General features: G+C 45.6%; 1 protein-coding gene across 3 annotated transcripts in view; it reads right to left on the bottom strand.

The window, feature by feature from the left end:
- The window catches only part of LRP8 (LDL receptor related protein 8), a 280,880-nt gene that overhangs the window by 29,286 nt on the left and 229,814 nt on the right, over nucleotides 1-21,780 (bottom strand). For 2 of the 3 annotated variants that reach the window (XM_030573822.1, XM_030573824.1), the window contains exons 5-7: nucleotides 16,319-16,687; nucleotides 1,737-1,859; nucleotides 1,255-1,377 (exon numbers count right to left, since the gene is read on the bottom strand). In XM_030573822.1, the coding sequence (XP_030429682.1) occupies nucleotides 1,255-1,377; nucleotides 1,737-1,859; nucleotides 16,319-16,687 (615 nt within the window). The remainder of the gene's footprint in view (nucleotides 1-1,254; nucleotides 1,378-1,736; nucleotides 1,860-16,318; nucleotides 16,688-21,780) is intronic. The other variant, XM_030573823.1, reaches the window with a different exon arrangement.

Genomic DNA, 21,780 nt, shown 5'->3' with positions numbered 1-21,780 from the left:
GTGTGAAAGGTGTAATGCATCCATGTTCATGGGCTGATGATATTGGGTGCAGGTGGAGACCCACGAGATCCCCTTGTAGTTTCCCCCATCTCTCTGTTTGGGTTGATACGGCGTGACAGGCAGCACAAGTGGCATTGCTAGATTGTCAGATCTGGGATAAAGTACAAAAGTCAGCACTAGAACTTCAGACCTTGGTCTGGGTCATGTTTCCCTATTTCTGAATCAGGATTTGAAAGAAAAAAAAATCTTCCTATATGTGAAATATTTTTTCACTCGGTTACATTTTCTGAAGTAGCCTCTTTGGACTAACAATCTTTGAGACCAGATTATTGCTGGTTCCATGCAGGTGTGCAGGAGCCTGTCCTATACACCTTTGCATACAAGCCAGCCACAATCACAGTTCTTGCACTGCCTGAGTGCTCAAAACTAGGGCTGCTGCTGGCGCTATTCTCCTAAAAGGATGAGTGAAAGGCTCAAGGAGTCCTCCAGGAAGAATGGAACTGCTCTTTGCTGGTGTGGTTTGGATTCTCTTGACCTTCTAACAATGCCTATGCAGCAAACAGGTGCTTGTCAGAGATGTGCTTGTATGGCATCTGTGATTTTCACTAACTTGGAATCCAATGTAATTTTACACAGAGGGAATTTTTATCAGGCTCATCTGACACCACCATGCCCTCAATCCCTAATGAAAACCTCAATAACATAGAATCATAGAACTAGAAGGGACCTTGAGAGGTCATCTAGTCCAGTCCCCTGCATGTGGAACATGGAACATGTAGAAACTGGAAACTGGAAACACCCACAGAACTCACCTATCTGACAATAATACTCAGAAAACACTTTCTATCTTTAAAGCATTTACAAACACTAATTAACCCACACACCAGTAATTATCTGGTGTCAGGGGGATTAGAATTTATGAGTTCCTTGCTCCTGGTCCTGTGCTCAGATCACATATCCCTCCATGAAGATCAAGTGCATTTCGTGGTGGAGGAGAGTGGAGCCTCTAAGCAAACCTCCAGTCATGTGTGTGCAAGCCCAAAGACCTAAAAAAGCCAGAGAGCCCAATTCTGCTTCCATTTATATCAGTGCCATGGGTACAGTGTGTGCAGAGAGAGAGAGAGAGAGGGAGAGGGGCGGAGTGCAGCTAGGAATGGCATTAGCAGCCACATGTTGTTATTCTGCTAGTCATGAGCACCAGAGGGAGAAGAGGTTAACACAGCAGCAATAAGAGGAAAGAGGCGTGTACTGTACCACATTCTTTCATAGGCTCGTCAGACCCGTCCCTGCAGTCTCTATGTGAATCGCACACTTTGACTCCATCAATGCACTCTCCATTTTTACACTGAAATTTCCTGGGGCTTTCACACGTGGACTCTGTTGTGTTGGGCAAGAGAGGAAAGCAACTAAATTAGATTAGGGTCATGAGCTTCAAGAGGTTAAAATTAGCAGTAATGAGATGGTGTTAAGCAAAGAATATTTGGACTGAACCTCATGCAGGATTATTTTTTCTTCTGAAGAGTGAGGTCTATTAGGACTTTGGAAAAGTTCCTACAGAAATCCCATTACTGGAATAATTAAAAATGCTCTATAAGGAACAACCCTGCACTGGCCTGGGGAGATGGATTAGGCACGCTAATAGGCGATTTCAATCTCCAGTGCCTAGAATGCTCTGACTGAGCTGGACTTCTTGTTGTACCATATGCTGGAGTGTAAGGTGCATTGGCTATACGTACCATTAATGCAGCCTGCCTCATCGCTGTTGTCAGGACAGTCGTGTACCTTGTTGCACTGCTTTGCTCCATGGATACAGGTCCCATCCCCACACTGGAACTCATCAGGATGGCAGGTCACCAGTGCTTTAAAATGACACCATCAAACTGTTAACCAGTATGGATTTTAAATGGCTTCATACAATAGTCTTTAACCGCATACAACGGACTCTTTATTTGGCTTATTAAACTGTACCTAACATGCTCCCTGGGCTCCTGTACCCAATTTAAAACACAAATGATATGTAGGGTTACCAGATAGCAACTGTGAAAAAACGGGATGGGAGTGGGGGGCTAATAGGCACCTATGTAAGAAAAGTCCCAAAAAACGGGACTGTCCCTTTAAAAATGGGACATCTGGTCACCCTAATTATATATAGAGTTCAGTGTGTCTATTAAAGGGCTCAACAGAAACTCAGTAACTCTTTCTCTGTGCAGGGAGCTTTAAGAGTTAACAAACCTGGGCTCTGTGAGACCAACCGGGGGGTGAGGGCGCATCACTGAGAATGTCCTGTCTTTAGCCCTCAGATGTTTAAAAATGGCAGCTGAGGTGCTCCAGTTGATCTTATGGCAGAGCACGGGGCGTGAAATGGGTCTTTAAGGTTAGCCACGACCAGCCCGTATAGGGGGAAACCAATCCCTTGAATAGCAGCCCAGAGTCAATCTGTGCAGACAACGGAGCTTCCTGTCAGAAACAATGTTAAGCAAGTGGGCAGCCAAATTCTGTGCTCACAGAAGTCTAAGTGGCTTTCAGCTTTAGCCCATACGAGGTCCACTGCCGCACTGCAATTCAAAGGAGACGAAGGCCAGGAGGACCACGTGCTGACGTTGGCTACCTCGCCTCAGCTTTTTATTTATTTTAGATTTTAAAAAGATTTTTTTAAAAATACATTTTGAAACATGTCCAGCCTGCGGTCATGGGCCAAATTCATCCTTGGTGTAACTCCACAAAAGTCAATGCAGGGACCAATCTAGGACTGGAGATATGATTGTCAGAGACGCTGAGTACTCAAAAGTCAAATTGAAGACCAAAGGGAGCTGTAAGAACTCAGCTGAGGGCCAGGCTCTGTGCTAAGTTACAGTCGAAAAACATCTTGGCAGACTCAAACCATGTGTCAAGCCTGGAGCTAATTTTCCTGGTCAAGCTATTACTGACTCAAAACAGGTCTTCATAACAGAAACATTAAGAAACCCTCCTGTTACGGAGGGCTAGATTCATAAGGGGGACTTGGGCCTGGTAACACTTGGTGCTACAATGCTTAACTTTTGGGCACCCCGCTGCCTAGTGAAATTCACAACCCTGAGTTAGGTGCTCAGGGTCCCTACACAATGCTGAGAGTCAGGTGCCTGAGAAAGGCATTCACAGAAACCACCACACTGAGCTGCAAGAACTAGTCGGTAGGAAATGCTGAGGAAGGAATGGGGTCTAAGCCCTCCCCCTCAAAGGGAATTAGGAGCCTAACTCCACCAGAGGGAGACGTCTCTATCCACTTGGAATTCACAACTCTGAACCTTTTCCTGGAGTTAGGCCCTAAGTCAAATCAGTTCTTTCCTGTACAAAACCCAGGAGGAGGTGGAGGAAATGATGGTGGCCCTCTTATGCTTAAAAGACTATGGGTTAGAGCACTCACCTGAGATGTGAGAAACTAGGGGTCAAGTCCCTGATCCAAATCACGCAGGGTAGGGACATGAACCTGGGTCTCCCACAACATCCCAGATGAGGGCAACTAACTGCTGGGCTGTAGTGCATAAAGGGTGAGTGGCACCACTGCCTCCTCTGTGAGTTAAGCATGCCCTGATGAGGTCCTGCAGGCAAGATAGGTGGGAGAATGACTGATCTGAAACTCCCACCAGGGCTGAGCATGAGCTAGAACACCAAGCTACTTGGTGGTCAGGACGTAGGTGTCGTGTGCATGGCCACTGGCAGAAATGTAGGTGCCCTAGGGACATCAGGCACCTATATAATTAGGCAGCAGCTGAGTGTGGTTTTGTGAATGGCAGTGGCACCTAAATGCTGAACTTAGGCACCTAAAGGGACAGGTAGACAACTACGTCCCCCTTGTGAATCTAGCCCAGAACCTCTACCTGAAGCAATGCCTTCCTCAGGTTATGTTAAACAAATGGCCCCCATAGCTGGGACTCTCATTTATATTGACAATGAATAAGGCTACGATTAAGTCACGGAGGTCGTGAAAGTCATGGAATCCATGACTTCCAGCAACCTCTGTGACTTCAGAAGTGTCCTCTGCTGCCCATCGGGGCTGGGAGCTGTGGGGGCCACCAGAGGCAGTGGGGAACCCCCAGCTTCTAGGCCCCGTGGGCCCCTGGAGCTGCAGGCAGTGGGGGTACCCTGCAGCTCCTGGCCCCCCCTGGGCGGCAGGGGACCCCGCAATCTGCAGGTGGCAGGTGTACTCCCCAACCCCCAGCTGCTGCAGGTGGCTCCTAGCCCCTGCACAGCTGCCCCACTTCAGGTAGTGTGGGGACCTGCAGATCCCCATTTTATCCCAGATATTTTTAGTAAAAGTCAGACTAAAAATATCCATGACAAAATATTAGCTGTAACAATGAGTACAGAAGCTCTATAGATGCTTAAGGGGAGCAGCCGCCAGTTTGATTGCACAGGAGATCGACGGCTCCCTGGGTACGTTACACGCTACAGTTCAGAGGAGACCATCTTCCAAATGTTTCCTCAAAATTCTATTAAAGTAGCAAACCATTTGAAAGTCTTTACTGCTGTGTTTCTCCTTTGGGGGCTGAAGCCGAGTTTTACATGACAGAAAATCATTGCCACTGACTAGCCATAGGAGGTCAGAGCTGATGCTAATTCATGTAATCCAAATTCACATGGTAGCATTTCCTTGACAATTTCACAAACTGTCTCTGAAAACAGAAATTATGGCTTCTTCTTCGAGTACCTGCTCATGTCCATTCCAATTAGGTGTGCGCACACCGTGTGCATGATTCTCCGAAGGTTTTTCCTCTAGTGGTACCCTTCGGGTTGGCTGTGGAGCCCCCTGGGGTGGTGCCTTTATGGCGGTGTATATAGGTCCCTGCTGACCTGCTTCCTGCTCAGTTCTTTCTTACCACCCGTGATGGTTGTTGGACCAGCTCAGTCCTGCATATTGCAAGTGCCTACTTAGAGGTCTTTCTTCGAATAGTTGTGAATAGTCACCCATTAGTGTTAATTAGTTGAATAGTACTTAGCTGGAAGATCTTTCCTGATTCCCTTTCCCCTGGACTGGGGCATGCCTCGGTCCCAGGGCTTTAAGCCCTATGAGAAGAGCCTGTAGCATATGCCAGGGGCGATCCGCACAAGTCCTGCCTCAAGTGCCTCGGGGAGGGCCATCAGGCGGATAGATGAAAGATTTGAAGCAGTTTTAAGCCCAGAACAAAGAAGGAGAGAGACTCTCACCTGAAGCACCTCCTAATAAAATCTGCACTTTGCCCACAGCCTCTATGTGCAGCACACCGGCGGCACTGAGGAAGGACTCAGGTAAGGAGCATCGGCACCGCTTCCTGGCCCCAAGGCCCAGCTCCACCTTGTGGCACCATTCACAATCGCCGGTGCTGCATAATCTTTGATTATCAGCAGGTAAGTATGCCCAGTGGTCTGTGATGGGATGTTAGATGGGTTGGGATCTGAGTTACTATAGAGAATTCTTTCCTGGGTGCTGGCTGGTGAGTTTTGCCCACATGCTCAGGGTTTAACTGATCGCCATATTTGGGGTCGGGAAGGAATTTTCCTCCAGGGCAGATTGGCAGAGGCCCTGGAGGTTTTTCACCTTCCTTTGCAGCATGGGGCATGGGCACTTGCTGGAGGATTCTTTGCAGCTTGAGGTCTTCAAACCACAATTTGAGGACTTCAATAACTCAGACATAGGTTAGGAGTTTGTTACAGAAGTGGATGGGTGAGATTCTGTGGCCTGCATTGTGCAGGAGGTCAGACTAGATGATCATAATGGGCCCTTCTGACCTTAAAATCTATGAGTCTATAAGATGAAGAAGGTGGACAAGGGCCACCGGCATGGCACACCAGTGGGGTGTGTCCTGTGTTGGGACACCCCAAACCTGGCCCGCAAGTCCTGCAGCCGTCGACTCCAGCTGTGACGGGGGCCCATCGAGTCCAGTGCGGGTGGGCTCTCTGGTGCTGCAGGACTTGGAGGGAGAAGACCTCGATCCTCCCTCCACACTGGACACATCTGAAGCGGCACGGGATCTGATTGCCATGACGGCTCAATCCCCGGGCCCACTAGCATGTGCCTCGGCACTGCCACCTATCATGGCACTGACATCAACAGCTCCAACAACGATGGCACTGATGGTGGCACCGACCTCCATCATTGCCCGGGGAATCTACACCCTTGCTCCCCAGAGGAAGCCCCTCAACCCCCAGCCTCCACTGCGCTGCTACTCTGGGAGCACGAGGCAGGATTTCAATGGAAGGACGGGCAGGAAGAACAGGACGAGGCCATCGAGATCCTCCTCTGACCAGGGCCACAGTTTGTCCAAACAGCCTCCTGGCCCTATGCCTAATTTTTGAAGGTGTGCCCAACGACAAGCCCTAGTCCATCTCTTGAATCCTTCTCCCCGCTTTGCGAACCGTCTGTTCCACTTCTACTGTGCCTGGGTACAGATTACATCAGATCGCTGGGTACTAAGCACGGTAGAGATGGGATAGTCTATCCAATTCTGTTCCCTTCTGCCCTCCCATCCCCCTACCCTGTCCCTCTTCAGGGACCCCTCTAACGAGCAACTCCTTTTACAGGAGGTAAAATCACTCGTCGCTCTCAGGGCGATAGAGGAGGTTCCTCAGGAGTTCAGAGGAAAAGGGTTCTACTCCCAATACTTCCTCATCCCAAAGGCCAAGGGTGGGCTCAGACCTATTCTAGATCTGTGAGACCTCAGCATATTCATAAAGAAAATGAAGTTTCGCATGATCTCCCTGTCCTCCACCATTCCTTCCCAAGATCCAGGGGATTGGTACACCGCCCTTGACTTGAAGGACACGTACTTCTGGACATCTTCCAGAGGTGCGGCTTTCCCCACTGGGACCTATTCGTGACATGGAGCAACAGGAAGTGTCAGTATTTCTGCTCCTTCCTGAACCACAGCCCAGGTTCTATCGCAGATGTGTTTCACCTGTCATGGGCGAATCATCAGTTCTACGCGTTTCCATCCTTCCCTCTCAAACAAAGGGTTCTCCTCAAAGTCCACCTAGATGGGTCCTCATTGATCCTCATAGCACCAGCGTGGCCCCACCAACACTGGTTCACCACGCTGTTGGACTCATAAGTGGACAGGCCTGTAGCCCTTCCCTTGTTCTCAGACCTCCCATTACACAAGACCACAGCAGGATACGACATCCGACCCTGGAGTCCTTCCACCTCACAGCGTGGAAGCTCCATGGCTAAACCAGTCTCAACTTCAGTTCAGGGAGTCCTTCTCCGAAGCAGGAAGCCTTCTACTCTTCCCACTTACCTCGCCAAGTGGAAGCGGTTCTCAATTTGGTCTATGCAGAAAGGTACTCCTCCACCACAAGCCCTGATCCTGTTTATTTTGGACTACCTGCTCGACTTGAAACGGTAGGGGTTGGCGACTTCTTTGATCAGGGTACACTTGGCCGCCATGTCTGCCTTTCACCCAAGGGTGAAGGGTAGGTCGGCCTTTGGAAACCAGATGGTAGGCCACTTCCTCAAGGGGCTGGATAGACTGTATCCTCAGGTAAGGCAGCATCTTCCTCCTTGGGACCTCAATCTAGTCCTTGCCAGGCTTATGTCCCCCCGTTTGAGCCCATGGTGACATGTTCCTTGCTCTACCTATCTTGGAAGGTAGCTTTCCTCATGGCCATCACTTCAGCCAGAAGGGTCTCCGAACTCAAGGTGCTGACATCTGAACCCCCTTACACTGTCTTTTATAAAGACAAGGTGCAACTATGCCCACACCCTGTGTTTCTCCCTAAAGCAGTCTCTCAATTCACTAGAAATCAGGACATTTTCTTACCTGTGTTTTTTCCCAAGCCGCATGCCAGTAACAGAGACCACATGCTTCATTCACTGGACGTGAGATGTGCCCTGGCTTTCTATATTGAGCGCACAAAGCTGTTTTGGAAGTCCCCACCACTCTTCATCACTGTCGCAGAGAGGATGAAAGGCCTTCTCATCTCCTCCCAACGCATATCATCCTGGAACACGTCGTGCATCAGGACTTGCTATAACTTGGCCAAGATTCTGGCCCCAACATTGATGGTGCCCTCTACAAGAGCTCAAGCGTCATCTGCCACTTTCCTAGGTCAAATGCCCATTCAGGATATATGCAGGGCAGCCACATGGTCCTCTATCCATATGTTCACCTCGCATTACACAATTTCCCAACAGTCCAGAGATGACGCAGCATTTGGCAGGGCAGTGCTGCAATCTATGACCAAATGAACTCTGACCCTTCCTCCAAGAATATGGCTTGGGAGTCACCTGATTGGAATGGACATGAGCAAGCTCTCGAAGAAAAAATGGTTACCTGCCTCTTGTAACTGTTGTTCTCTGAGATGTGTTGCTCATGTCCATTCCAAATCCCACCTGCCTCCCCTCTGTCGGAGTATTCCAGCAAGAAGGAACTGAGCAGGCGGCAGGTTGGCAAGGATCTATATACACCACCATAAAGGCGCCACTCCAGGGGGCTCCACAGCCAACCCGATGGGTACCGCTAGAGGAAAAACCTTCTGACAATCGTGCACGCAGCACGTGCACACCTAATTGGAACAGACAAGAGCAACACATTTTGAAGAACAACAGTTACGAGAGGCGAGTAACCATTTGTTTTAGATACCCCAAAAAGAGCCAAGAGACGTTACGTGAACTAGCAGTAAGTATCATAAAGTGCAAGCCATGACACAGTGTTATTCTCCACAGCATCATACAGGATGCAAAATACAGATTTAGGATGACTTCCTAGAGTTGACTGAACTCTATCATGTACCGAATTGCTGCATGACATTTTATATAGCAATGACAACTGCAACACCTGTGGAGGTGTGGGGGAAACGCAGCATTTATAAATACAATGTAACAAAATAAAGGCTGTGAGGTGGCTTTGTCCCCTCCTGCCCGGAAAGAAGTGAAATCCACCCCCTAAATGCACGAAGATAAACCTTTTGCAAAAAACCCTAAAGCAAAAAGCTTTCCCAAGTAATAAACGGTGTCCTAGGAGCCACAGCTTTGTCACCATCAAATTCCAGAAACTAAGTAACTGTGAGACAGGTAAGTGGATGGGAGACCTCAAAAGCAACATCTATGGACCTACCGGATCATCAGTTTCATTTTCTTACTTATAGGTGGCACTCCTTCCTCTAACTCAGCAGTGAAGCAATTGCCCAACCCAATCCTACACTTATTCAAGTTAGTGTGATTTTTGTCACTCAGTTCAACTAGAGAAGGCCTGCAGTTTATCAAGTAATTTGGGACCCTCAAGACGAAAGGCTCTATGTACCTTGAATATATTTATTTATTATTAGTAGTAATATTAGTAACAATAAGACTCCCAAATGTAGGTTTAATTAAAAAACATTAATTTCAACCAAACTTACTATAAAGAGAAATGTTTCCATTTTAAAAAAAACGAAATCAATCTGTAGGAAATCCAAACTCAGTATTGTACAGCTACATGAGAATTTGAGGGGAAAATTGTTAACACCAGTTTAGTACCTTTATCCAAGAAGAATGGACAGCAACATGCATAAGTACCAATGCCAGATGGTGCAAAGACTTAGTATGGAAAAAATACTTCTGCAGTTTGAAAAGTACAGTGAGCAGATTAATTAACCAGAAGTTTGAAAAGTGTTCTGATTTTCACAGGTGCTGATCACCTTTACCTCCAGCTGACCCACTGGGAACTGCACGTGCTCACTGCCTCTGAAATATGGCCACTGAGGGCCTCACATTTGGCATCCAACTCTTCTGACAATTTTGGCTAAGGTTTTAACACAAAGGCCAAAGAAATTAACATAAGCATAAAAGGAACCATAAAATTCCCCAGCCTGGGGTTCAACACCGTTCCTATAAACATGGGTTGGAGCTTAACCATCCCAAGAGCCATATCTCTCACTGTCTCTCCAGTAGTCAATGTATTGCTCTTTCCCTGAACATCTGGGTAAGTGGAATGAGCAGCTGAGCTAAATTTAACTCCTTGGTCACCAAGGACCAGGTAGTCCCCTAAAGCCCCATCAGAGGTGAGAAGAACAGTCAATTTTAAAAAATTCTTTCACTTTTAATCACCTAAGTATGACAAGGGGAACAATTTTAAAAAATGTATCTTTACAATGTTTTTGTAAGTACAACAGCATAATACATGCAATGTTATGGCAAAAGCTATCCTGGAACCTGGTAGGCAGGCAAGGGGTGTGGAAGGCGGTGGGAGATTGACCATGTGCTTTTTTATAACGAAACTGGGACATAATTCTATTTCAATATAATTGGCTGAGTGAATACAACAGGCCACCAATCAGGGGCATTCCCACAGCAACAGGATATCCTGTGTTAGAGAGGATGGCTGTGTTTTTGCAGAGCTTTGTTTATATGCACCAGCTGTTCAGAAAATTGCAGTGCTATTTTGGAGACTTAAATCAACAGAATCGCAGCACTTTTATAGCTCCTCTTCAGTTCCACAAAACAGAAACAAGCAAGAACCTGTTAAATTAACTGCTACATATAACACAACTATGCTTTACATTTGCAAATTCTGGACAAAAAGACAAGCTGCTCAAATTCAACATGCACATTCCAGGCTCAAAGCTGGCATTCACCTTGCCAATTATCCCCGTGTCTTTAATGACGCACATGGGGATTTGCACCAAACAACTTCCATCTGAGGCATTTATCACCGTTTGAAAATAAAGTTACTTTGCAGTTTTATGGCAATTTTCACGAGCATTTCTCAAAGCACTTTTCAAACATTAACTAAGCCTCAAGATAAGTCCTATTTTATGGATGGAGGGACTGAGGCATAGAGTTGGAAGTGACGCAAGAAGACTCTTGTAAAGTCAGGATTATTCCTAGTTATTTGTTCTAAGCACTGTCCAATATTCCCCTTCTCTATGTACAACCTATATTTCAAAGGAGAACTTTTAAGATAACAGGTCTGGATTGTGAGGCTGATAAAGCTAAACTATAAATTATATTAGGAAAATACATTATGAGTGTATTTATATGAATTCAGGAAAAAAGCAACTGCCACAGATAAATTCCTTGAGCCAGCCCATTCTATCCTATTTACTTCCTCTCTCTCTCTGCCAAAACATTTTCACTGTTTGTTGCCCTCAGCGGGTAGCCTACTCTTTCATTCATCCAAAATGGTTACGACAACAAGTGATTGATGCAGGCCTCAAGGCAGATTTTTTTAAGTGGTTAATATCCCTCTATTATGTATAATACAAAAAACCCATTAGCTCCATGTGCATGAAAAGATGTAAAATTGACATCTTCAGTCCTGCACTTAATCTAATCCGATCAAATCTATGGTATTTTTAATATACCTATTGTGGAAGTATCAAAGCACCAGATGATGGATGCCCTGTCATATATTTGTAACTTCTTCTGTGTCTTTAATAAAAAAAAGACTAAGAAAGTTCAGAGAGAGAAGAAAACCTCAGCTGTCTGGGCCAGATCTCCAATGGGTGTAAATCAGTAGCTCCACTAAAGTGATTTACAACAGCTGAATATCTGATTCTTTGTTTCCACAATTGTTTGTTTAGCAAACTCAGATCCTTTTGTTTTATAAGGGCATCGACAAATTGTTTAGTTCTCCAATGTCACTTTTAAAGCTGTGTAATAGATGGCACGTTTATATTTGCAGTGTCTGCTTCAGAACATGCACCATCTACCGTCACCGCCTGGGTGCAGCTTTTTCATGGTTAGAAGCCGCACTGGTTTAATCTCGGAATGATCAGTTAAACCCACAGATACTCACACGCAGAGCCACATATCCTCTCTTCTCTGGTGCATTAAGGGTCTCCTTTCCCACTACATACAGCTCTAGCGGACTAATTATACTGTTATTCACACTAGTTTTATCTGAGCAGAACTTCATTTACTTCAATGGAGTTACTCCTTATTTACATCACTACCAGTGAGAGGAGAATCAGGACCTGCATGTGTCAAGGAGCCCTCCACAGAAAGGATGGTGTAACAGCAGAAGCATCAGTGTTGAAATACCTGTGTTTCTTGGAGCCATAGGACCAAACCCAGCAGAGGCAGCTCTGCCATTCATCCCTTTCTGGTGGGTAAATTGAACATTGTGCAATTTGCTGTATATGGATTTACTGCAGGAGAGAGACCCTGTACACTAAAATTCCTGCCTTCTGTACATGAATGTTAAAGGTCCCAAGGCACTTTCCAAAGGAGTGGGAGTTTGCCCATCTCCTTAGCCAAATTTCTTCTTTCCTTCACTATTATGCAGCTGTGCACTAGCTGGAAGTCATCATTCCCCCAGAGGAAGTTGCACTATGATGTTGTAGGGAGATATTTTGAAAAGTTTTCTATATAATTGTGAGATGCTATGGCTGCTACCTGCTTTATACCACATTCCTTCAAGGCTTCCTATTGTGATGGCTGGAGCTCAGTAGATACCCTTTAGAAGCCATCTGTGCCCATGTTGGATCAGGCCCAGGGGATGTCCCTGAGTACTAAAGTTCTCTCTTGCCTCCAAGGTGGGCCAAGTGTAGTCCCAGTCCTGCCAGCCATGCAGCAAAGGCGAGATGAATGTAACTTGTAAGTGACTTGACTTAGACTCTCTTCCAAAAACAACTGAGGCTCAAAATGGCATTTTCACATTTCAACTGGCAAATGCTTCCGTGACATGTCCCCTACTGCACCACCGAGGCCTCTCGGATGTGGAGAAGGAGAGAGGGGAGCTCATTTTTCCTTTACTGGATTGAAGTTTGTGTGTAAATGGTCAACCCTCAAATGCCAATGCCATTCCAGGGGACGTACCTCAAGGTCTGAGTTCACTTACTGACATTGTAAGTTCTTTGGGGTGGGGACTATCGTTTTGTTCTGGGTTTGTACAATGCCTCGCACAGTGGGGTCCTAGTCCATGACTAGAGCTCTTAGGTGCTACAAATAATTGTGCACAGAAGGTATCAGAATCAACTGTGCACTAACACAGCAAAGGGCCCCAAGATAACCCCCCTTGGCTACTAGCAGGGAATTTATACCTGCCCAGGGGTATCAGTGCTGTGAAAATACAACTAGGGGAATAATTGCCTGGCTTTAAAAATCCAAACTACAGTGACCCAGCTGCCACCTACACTAGATTAGTTTGACTGGTGTGACAAACATTCCTGACTTACGCTGGGTCGTGCTTTCTTTGTACTGTGACAGGGCAAACTAGCCTTTGTGAAAGTGAATTCAAATTGAAGCTGCCAACAGGGCTTCTCAAAAACAGATATTTTATTCTCACTTTTCTTTCAAGTATTAATACACCCTCCTCCCCCTCCCCAAGACATAGAGTCCTGCCTGGAACTGGGATCCCACGGGTCTCACAGGACCCGCTGCCACAATGGCGGGATTGGGTGGGAAAGGTATTAAAAATAGCCCTGCAGAGGGTTCTACTGTAACATCCTGGCTTTATGAAGACCAGTGATGTTGCCCTTTAGTGGCTGTCCCACAGAAAGGATAACAGATCTACTGCTAGTGCTGACTGAGGGAGTTCATCTTCAGCTGCAGCCACTAAGGTCCACATTCCTGAAGGTGAAGGACTAGCTCTGTGGCTCAAACAGATCTATTCCACCATATTGCTCTCCACCAATCACACTGTTATCCCCCTCATATCCAGTCAATCAATGCTCCCCCTCTCGACAAAATCAATCCTCCCTGAAGCTGAGCATCAGTCCTTGCTCCGAGAGGCATTCTGTGCCAAAAAAATAAAAATTCTGCACCAAAAATTAAATATTCTTCAAAATTCTGCATATTTGTCAAAATAACACTACATAATCACACCAGTTTCAATTATTTTGGTAATTTATTTCAAAATACCCGGCTGCAAGTATGTCTGTAACAATACAAACACACATAAAAATTCCCCCAGGAGTAGAGAGTTAAAGAAACCCCTATGACAACCCAGTTCCTGTTCTCTGTTCCCCTCCCCTCCATGACCCCAGCTGGGGGACAAACACACCCCCACCCGAGCCCAGCTGCAGCCCTCCTCCCAGATACTCCCTCCTCCCCCCAGCCCAGATACCCGCACTCCCATCTCCCCCCCTCCCCCAGCCCAGACACCCACCTCCCTCTCCTCCCCAGAGCCCAGAGATCCAGAGGGAGAAACAGCCGGATCCCAGGCTTGAATGGAGTTTCCTGTGCTCCGCCCTCTCCTTCGCTCAGGGCATGCTGGAAACTGCAGCTGCTCGGAACCCTCCAGCTCCCTCTCCCCCCCCCCCCCGGTGTCTTCTATGTGCGAGCCGGGCTCTGTTAGGTCCAGCTGCCCCTACTGGTAGCTGGCAGCACTGCAGCCAGTTTCTGTGGGGGAAAAGAAATTCTGCGTGCACAATGTTAATTTCTGCAAAATTCTGCATTGTGCAGTGGCGCAGAATTGCCCCAGAAGTAAATCCTGAGCCCACCCGGGACTCCTATTCTGCTGCTGCCCACACCCCCTTTGCTTTTCTGTATGCCAGCTCTTTCTCCTGCTCCTTGGCTATCTACTCATTTTTCTCATCTCCCTAGTCTTAAGAGCAGCTCAGAGGCTACTCTGCATTTTTGCTTACCCTCCTGAAATACAACTAGTGGTGACTGGGGCTTCCACTTTCTCATTCTCCTGTTAAACGATCTACAGCATTTGCTCCCTGCCTGTATCTCTGCTTCACAGAAAGCCTAACTGCCTTCCCAAACTGGGACTGCCCCACTAGCCTCAGAGGCTGGATTTTTCTGCCATGCTGGGTGCAATGTCTATGTGGACAATAAACACTCTACGGCTCTGATTCTAAGAGCAGGAGGTTTTTCCTGGGTTCCTTGGTTAAAATGTTCAGTCCCTGCAGTTGGTTGTGGCCGTCCTCCCCAGAGTTGCCCCCGTTTCAGCAGTGCTGTATGTATGTATGTAGCTGTGTAAATATTTTATTTCATCTCAATCTTGTCATTATGAATATTTCAACGAAACATTTTCTCCATTTCCCTCTTGGTCTCTCTGGGTAAGAGACCAGTTTGAGCAGTTTAGTGTCTGAAAATGGATAAAACATTCAATACACAGCAACAACATGTTAAATACACAAAGCTAACTGAAGAGAAATCCATTATTTATTATCTCTGAGCCTTTAACAAGCCAAACTCTTATACTGAAAGGGCTTCTTCAGAGATCCCTTTTTTGACTGTCTGGTTCAATATGTTCTGGATTCATAGGCAGAAAACTTTTTTTTTTTTTTTTTTTGCTTTAACATAGATGTTTCCAACCTGTGAGCTGTGACCCCCCTGACGCGATCTAGGGGTTTTCAAACCTGTTCCCATTCCCTATCTCTGATTTGCAACTGAAACAGATATCCTCAGTCACTTGCTACCAATTCCTCCTCAGCTAGGCCCCCCACAACCCACTCCACTACCAAAGAGCCGGGTAAGGGGTAAATTGATTGCAGTCTGTAAGTGCCTACATGGGACATAAATATTTGATAGTAGACTTTTCAGCCTAGCAGGCAAAGGTATAACACAATCCAATTTCTGGAAGTTGAAGCTAGAGAAATTCAGACTGGAAATAAGGTGTAAATTTTTAACAGAGTAATTAACCTTTGGAACAATTTACCATGCGTTATGGACGATTCTCCACCACTGGCAATTTTTAAATCAAGACTGGATTTTTTTAAAGATATGTTCTAGTTCAAACTAGATAATTCCCCAGAATTATTCTGGGGAAGTTCTACGGCCTGTATTATGCAGGAGGCCAGACTAGATGCTCACAATGTCCTTTCTGGCCTTGGAATCTATGAATCTTCCCCTCCCCACCCAACCCCACCCCACTCCACACTTTCTATTTGCTTTCCAGTCCTGTGTTATTCTTTTAGAACAGTTAGCTTTCATCTCTCTTTAAGAAGTTATGGGCCAGATTGTGTCACAAAGATTCTAGCACTGAACAGGGGGCAGGTGGAGCCGCCCTGCCTCTGAAAGGGATTGTGACTCAGTAAGGAACATTGCCTCCTGGAGCTCCTGGAAAGCTGGCTCTCTCCTCCCCATCCCTGTCAGAGGGGCTCTCATTTAAGTCATTACAGGAGCTGCTGATTAATTCTCTGAGCTTCAAATCAGCCTCTGACTTCTCACTGAATGCACCATTATTTGCAGCCACAGAGTTCTGTGCTCAGACTTGTTTGTGCAGGTTATTTTGGTAATTGGGCACTCAGCTCCACAGTCTGCAGACACAAATACCCAGATTGAAGGCACAAATTTGTTGCAGCAAACATGTCACTAGAGGTCTTGGCTGAAATGCGGCCTTTAGTGGCATCCAAAAATTCCCTCTCCTCCAAGGAAGTCTTTACCTAGCAGACATCCCTTGTCCCCACACTGCTTAGCCCGGCAGATACTTACGACAATCCTGCTCGTCTGACTTGTCTTTGCAGTCCTCGTCGCCATCACACTTCCAGTTCAAGTGGATGCATTCCCCATTGCCACACCTGAATTCGTGGGCCGCACAGGTGTTCAGCACCTGAGGCTTGACTTTGTAGCCACACTTCTCCACTGTTTCATCTGAGTGGTCTTCACAGTCGGGCTGGTTGTCACAGACCCAGGGCTCTGGGATGCACACGCTGTTGTTGCACTGGAACTCATTAGGGTTGCAGGTAAGTGGCGAGCACTTCCTCTCATCACTGCCATCGCCACAGTCGTTGTCACCATCACACACGAAGATCATGGCTATGCAGGTCTTGTTACTGCACTGGAACTCACTGGAAGAACAGACTTTGGAGTAAAAACAAACAGATGAGTTGGGAGATCTTCAACCTAATCCCCAAGTGGACATTGTGTCCATGTCACAAACCCACCACATACCCTTGGGCACTCTCTGCTCAGGAGAAACCCAACACTGGAACAGGCTAGGAGTGAAGGGCATTAGCTAGGCTGTGTGGTGTCCAGACCAGGAACAGGTGGGGTGTTCCAAGTCGGTAGTGACGTGCATTGGCTGCGTGTGTGTGGAGTCCAGCCAGGGCCGAAATACCACAGTTGTGGTAGGCTATCACTGAGAATCATTAACACGACTGTGTGTGGAGGCCAGGAGTGCAATAGTTGAAGGGTTGAAGCTTAAGACTGAGAAGCACTGGCAGAATTGCATGGGGAGCTTCGGACAGAAGTGTACGGAAACTGAAGATCAGGAACAAGGACCACTGGCAATTCTGTGTGTGGTCCCAGCACCAGAACAGCAAAGGTATTGCAAGCTAAGACTGAAGAGCACTGTCTGAGCTGTGCTGGGAGACAAGAAATGGAACGGCAGAGATATTACAGTCTAGGATGGAGATGTATGGCAGAATTGTGGGACACAGGCTTTCAGAGCTCCTGATGGCACTATACGGAGCTCAAGCCAGTGCTATCAGTTCCTGACTTTCACCAAATTCACCCCCAAAGCTAAGCAAATTTCACTGTGTCTTGTTTTGGACATATTAAGTGGGACACACAGGGTAAATATTCAGTGAGTAGTGCAGGGATTAGCTGCTGAATCATGCTGATAAATCCCTTCACAACATACTATTTTCCCTGGAAGTCACCATTCTGTATTTACATACAAATGAGGCTTTTTGAGCTATGAAGGAGAACACACTTTTTTCCTTTGCGTGCCTGATTTACTGCTGAGCCAGCGGAGTCTGCTCAAATTAAACTTTCAGATGTCCCAACAATGGCCACTCTTACTGCAAAAAGAAAACCCTGGTCACTGGCAAGAGTTCCCTATAAATACTTCTAATTGGTACCTAATTTACTTGGTTGTTAAGGAAAAAAAATCAGTTTCAGCAGCTTCAAAGATCCAATGGAAAATGATGGCTTTTATAAATTATATTAGATTAAATAATCTGTCTTGAAAAATGCTTCTTTTTATTGCACTCAGGAGGCTTTTGTCTTCAATAGCAAAAGTACTTATTGCCTCTTCTGCACAGCTCCTGTGATAAACCACACTGCTGAAATAACACTGGTAGCTGAAACACAACATGGGAAGTGCATCTGAAAGACAACAGCATCTCTACTATGTGGGTTACGTACAAGCTTTGAGTACTGGGAGAATTATCTAATAAGGCCACGTCTATACTATGAGCTAGGGGTGTGATTCCCAGCTCACGTAGACATTGTCACTCGCTCTCGTCTAGCTACTGCACTAAAAAAAGGAGTGCAGCTGCCTGAACCACGTGGGTACGTACTCAGCACAGCTATCCAATGCTGTGGCTCACGTTACCACAGCTATGCTACTATTTTTAAGCACACTAGTGTGACAAGAGCTAGTGTGAGTGTATATATGTGACCTGTGAATCACACCTCCAGCGCTAAGTGTAGACAGACTCTAACAGTGTTAAACAGGAAGATTCTGGTTTTTTCATCTAGGAAGATAAGCACTGACTGCTTGCAATGGAATTATTAATATATACGCTACCTGAATCATGAACTTCCAGGCTGTATGGGCAAAGAGCATAGCTGAAGTTTCTAACTCCCTGAAGTGCTAGTGTTCTACCTATCGAATCTATTTTGATATGCCCTAAAGTAAAACCTAAGAAACCCAAGTCCTTCTTCCCTCCCTGGATCAGTCCCAGCAAACCCAACTTCTTTCTACCTGTCTGGGCTTTATTTTGGCTCCCACCACCTAAGTGCCAAAGGACAAGCCCATTTGAGGGAGTAGAGGTATTTGCCTTCCTTGGTAGCATCTCACACTGGGCACCAATGGAGACAGAATTTGATGGATCCATTTTTGATTCAGCATAGCAAATCCTATGCTTGTATTTTTAAAACCCATGGTATGAAATCACTAGTACACTAAAATTACAAATTACTAGAACCACCAAATTAATTCTTGCTTGTTAGGGGGTTGGTGGTAGAATGGGACAGAGATGTCTTACCAATAAGAAAAACATTCAGATTCCAAAAACAGTCAGAGAAGAAGGATACTCTTAAGCACAGACCATAAGCTCTTCTATGGATGCAATGAAGTAGATTTTTAAAGGAATCTCAATTCCACCTTCAATTTTCTGGGTGCAATTTTATAGCTGCAATTAAGTGCATCTGAAAATTACAGCATTTGGTCATCTAACTACCTGATTTGTTAGCACACTCAGGTGGAGAGATGTCTAAACACTAGGAACTGCATATAAAAGTAATTGCATGGCAGAGTTGGAGTTCATTAAAAGAAAAAAATAGGCACAATCTCTACTTATATGTCTGTCTTCCTCTCACAAATATTTACATGGCACCTGCCTTTCTCCAAAGAGCTAATTGTGCTTATTTAGCTATTCTGATTAATTGGCACTTGTACAACTGAAAACAAAATGACCTATTAATCTTATCGAACCGTCTTCATCTCTGTAATCTAGCAGCCATTTCAGATGGGTAATGTTATGGCACTGTGGAGTATTAATTTGAGGAAACACAGCTATAGCCTTACTGATCTGATTGAAGAGAGATGATAAACATGAGAGCTGCAGTGACTACATGCAGATAACATAACAGATCAAGGCTGAGCTGAGAAAATACATCAAAATAAATGTTAGAAAAGCTACCTCAGAAAAAAATAAATAAGCAAAGTTTGCATAAGCTGTTGATCCCTAATATTTTGGCAGGGTCACAGCAATTTACACACTCCAACTGTGAATTAATTTCCATCCCTGAGCTGTAATGAGCACATCTTTCTTCTTTGTTTTCATTACCCCCACTTCTGCCCCTTCTTATGTTTGTATGTGTTGCCTGTCTTCCTTTTGAAATTTGCCAAGTGTGCAAATTAGAGATGGCCACATGTATCCGTAGAAAGTGGGGGTCAGTCACCTACAGACAATGCAAATTGATATAGACGCTCCTCCTCCCCTGTACACACAAACCCCTCTAAAATATAAAATGTATCGAAAATCTCAGCCAGAAAAGAATAAAAGCAATTTTGCTTTCATGTCTCTCCTGAGGACTTCTGCAATGAAGCTTATGATTTCCTAGCTAATTCACAAGCTTATGATTATTTTATTTTGTTTTTAAAATGTGAATTCAGTGCTGATGCCAGATGCTGAATAGGACCAGCACTAGAGACTGAAGTCCTCTGTTCACTGAACAGGTACAGCATGGGCAGTGGGCATCTACCTCTCCAACCTTGTGCCTCAGCCTTGAACAGGGAGGGCTGCACTGGCACATCTTTAACCCTGGCCCAGAAGCATGTAGCTGCATCAGTGCTGACAACGGGCACAAACTGTGCTTGTGCAGACAAAGCTCCAGTGGCAACAGTGGTGACAGTTACAGTGGTGGTTCATGTGATGTGGTCCTCAGATTACTGTGGACTGGACTAGTACCACTGACTCATTTTCCACAGGCCTCAGCCAGAACTCTGCCTAAGCAGTGAACACTGGCACTATAGTGGCACCCCCAGAGAGAGAGTACTCTCCCTTCCAGATCCATCTGGCTCCACTGGCTTTTAAGGAAAGGAAAGAGGGCGCTATTGTCTCACCTTCAATCTACTTTGCCCTTCCCTAGCCACTTTCAGAGAGCTAGATTTTATGCACTGTGCTAGGAAGAAGCAAAGCCTGCACTCTCCAGCCACACTGTGGCTTGCTCTTGCACAGGGCTGAAACAGAGGGAGAGCACCTCTATGCCCACACAGGTGACAACCACATTATGACCTTTTGCATGGCTTTACACTAGTATAAAGTACCCCTAGAGAAAGAAAAGAGTTGCATTATGAATTATTACTATACACAGCACAAGGAGAGATAAGGTGGGAGGAATAAGTGAAAGGCAATTTAGATGCATATCATCCTTCCCAAGTCTGTCTGGATACGTAGGCAACCCCCATTACTACAGCATCTCAGAGCTTCCCAGGGGTCACAGATCAGCGTTCATGTCGCACTCCCCATTAGTACCCAGCCCAGCTAATGATCCAACCAGCAGACCAAATTCGGTAATGAATCCTGGTCACGTGCTGCCTGAGGTACGTTGTACATACACTAAGAAGTGCTTCCCAAGTATTTCAATAGAAATAACATTAAACAGTAATTAAATACCCACCATGGTATTTATTTCTCCTTTGACCTGAGCAATTTGTTTACGTTCTCTAATTTTGCTACCTGCCCTATTAGGAGATTTTTTTACTAAAGGAAGAAAAAACAATATTAGTTTCCATTTTTTTCAGTGGAAAGAAAGGGGTTGTAGTCTCAGATGCAAAATCTTTTTTAAATATGAAGTTATCCCAGTAGAAATCTTGAAAATCTTTGATTGGCAGGAGTGTTGCAGCTCTGACTGGACCTTGGGCTCCGAAACCCATCCCCTTCCCTGGGCTTCAGTACCCAAGCTCCAGCCCAAATTGCAATGTCTACTAGCTGTTTTTAGTGCCGTCGCACAAGCCCGAGTCTGTAGACCTGTCCTTGGAGACTCACTGCTACAGGTTTTAAAAGCAATGAAGTTCTACACTTAGTGACTCAGTACTGGCACCCTTTTCTCTCAGTCACTATTCAGCCAACAGGATGCTAGTAGGCACTAGGTTGGTGGAGGTGCCATCTTTTGGATAAGATGTAAAACTGAAGCCTTTGTATAGTCAATAGAATGGCACTTTTTGTAAGAGCAGAGAATACTTACCTTGATGTCCTGGTAAAAATTCCTAGTCATTTATATGAATTCTCTCTCTGTATATTCCACATTTGGATTCATTTGTATATGGCATTCTCTTTTATTTCCCATACTAGTGTAAGGTCACTGGGCACTGCTTAAAAGCTGCAGTGTTTCAATGTGGGTAAAGCGAGTCTTATGTACAATAACTTTTCCATAAGGCAGGAATCTATAGCGTATTTACTGTGGATTTTCAAATATTAATTTGATGCAAAACAAATGTG

The sequence above is a fragment of the Gopherus evgoodei genome, chromosome 8, assembly GCF_007399415.2.
Source record: "Gopherus evgoodei ecotype Sinaloan lineage chromosome 8, rGopEvg1_v1.p, whole genome shotgun sequence".
NCBI lineage: Eukaryota > Metazoa > Chordata > Testudines > Testudinidae > Gopherus > Gopherus evgoodei.
Note: the sequence above shows the minus strand (reverse complement) of the source record. Positions and strands in the feature narration are given on the sequence as shown.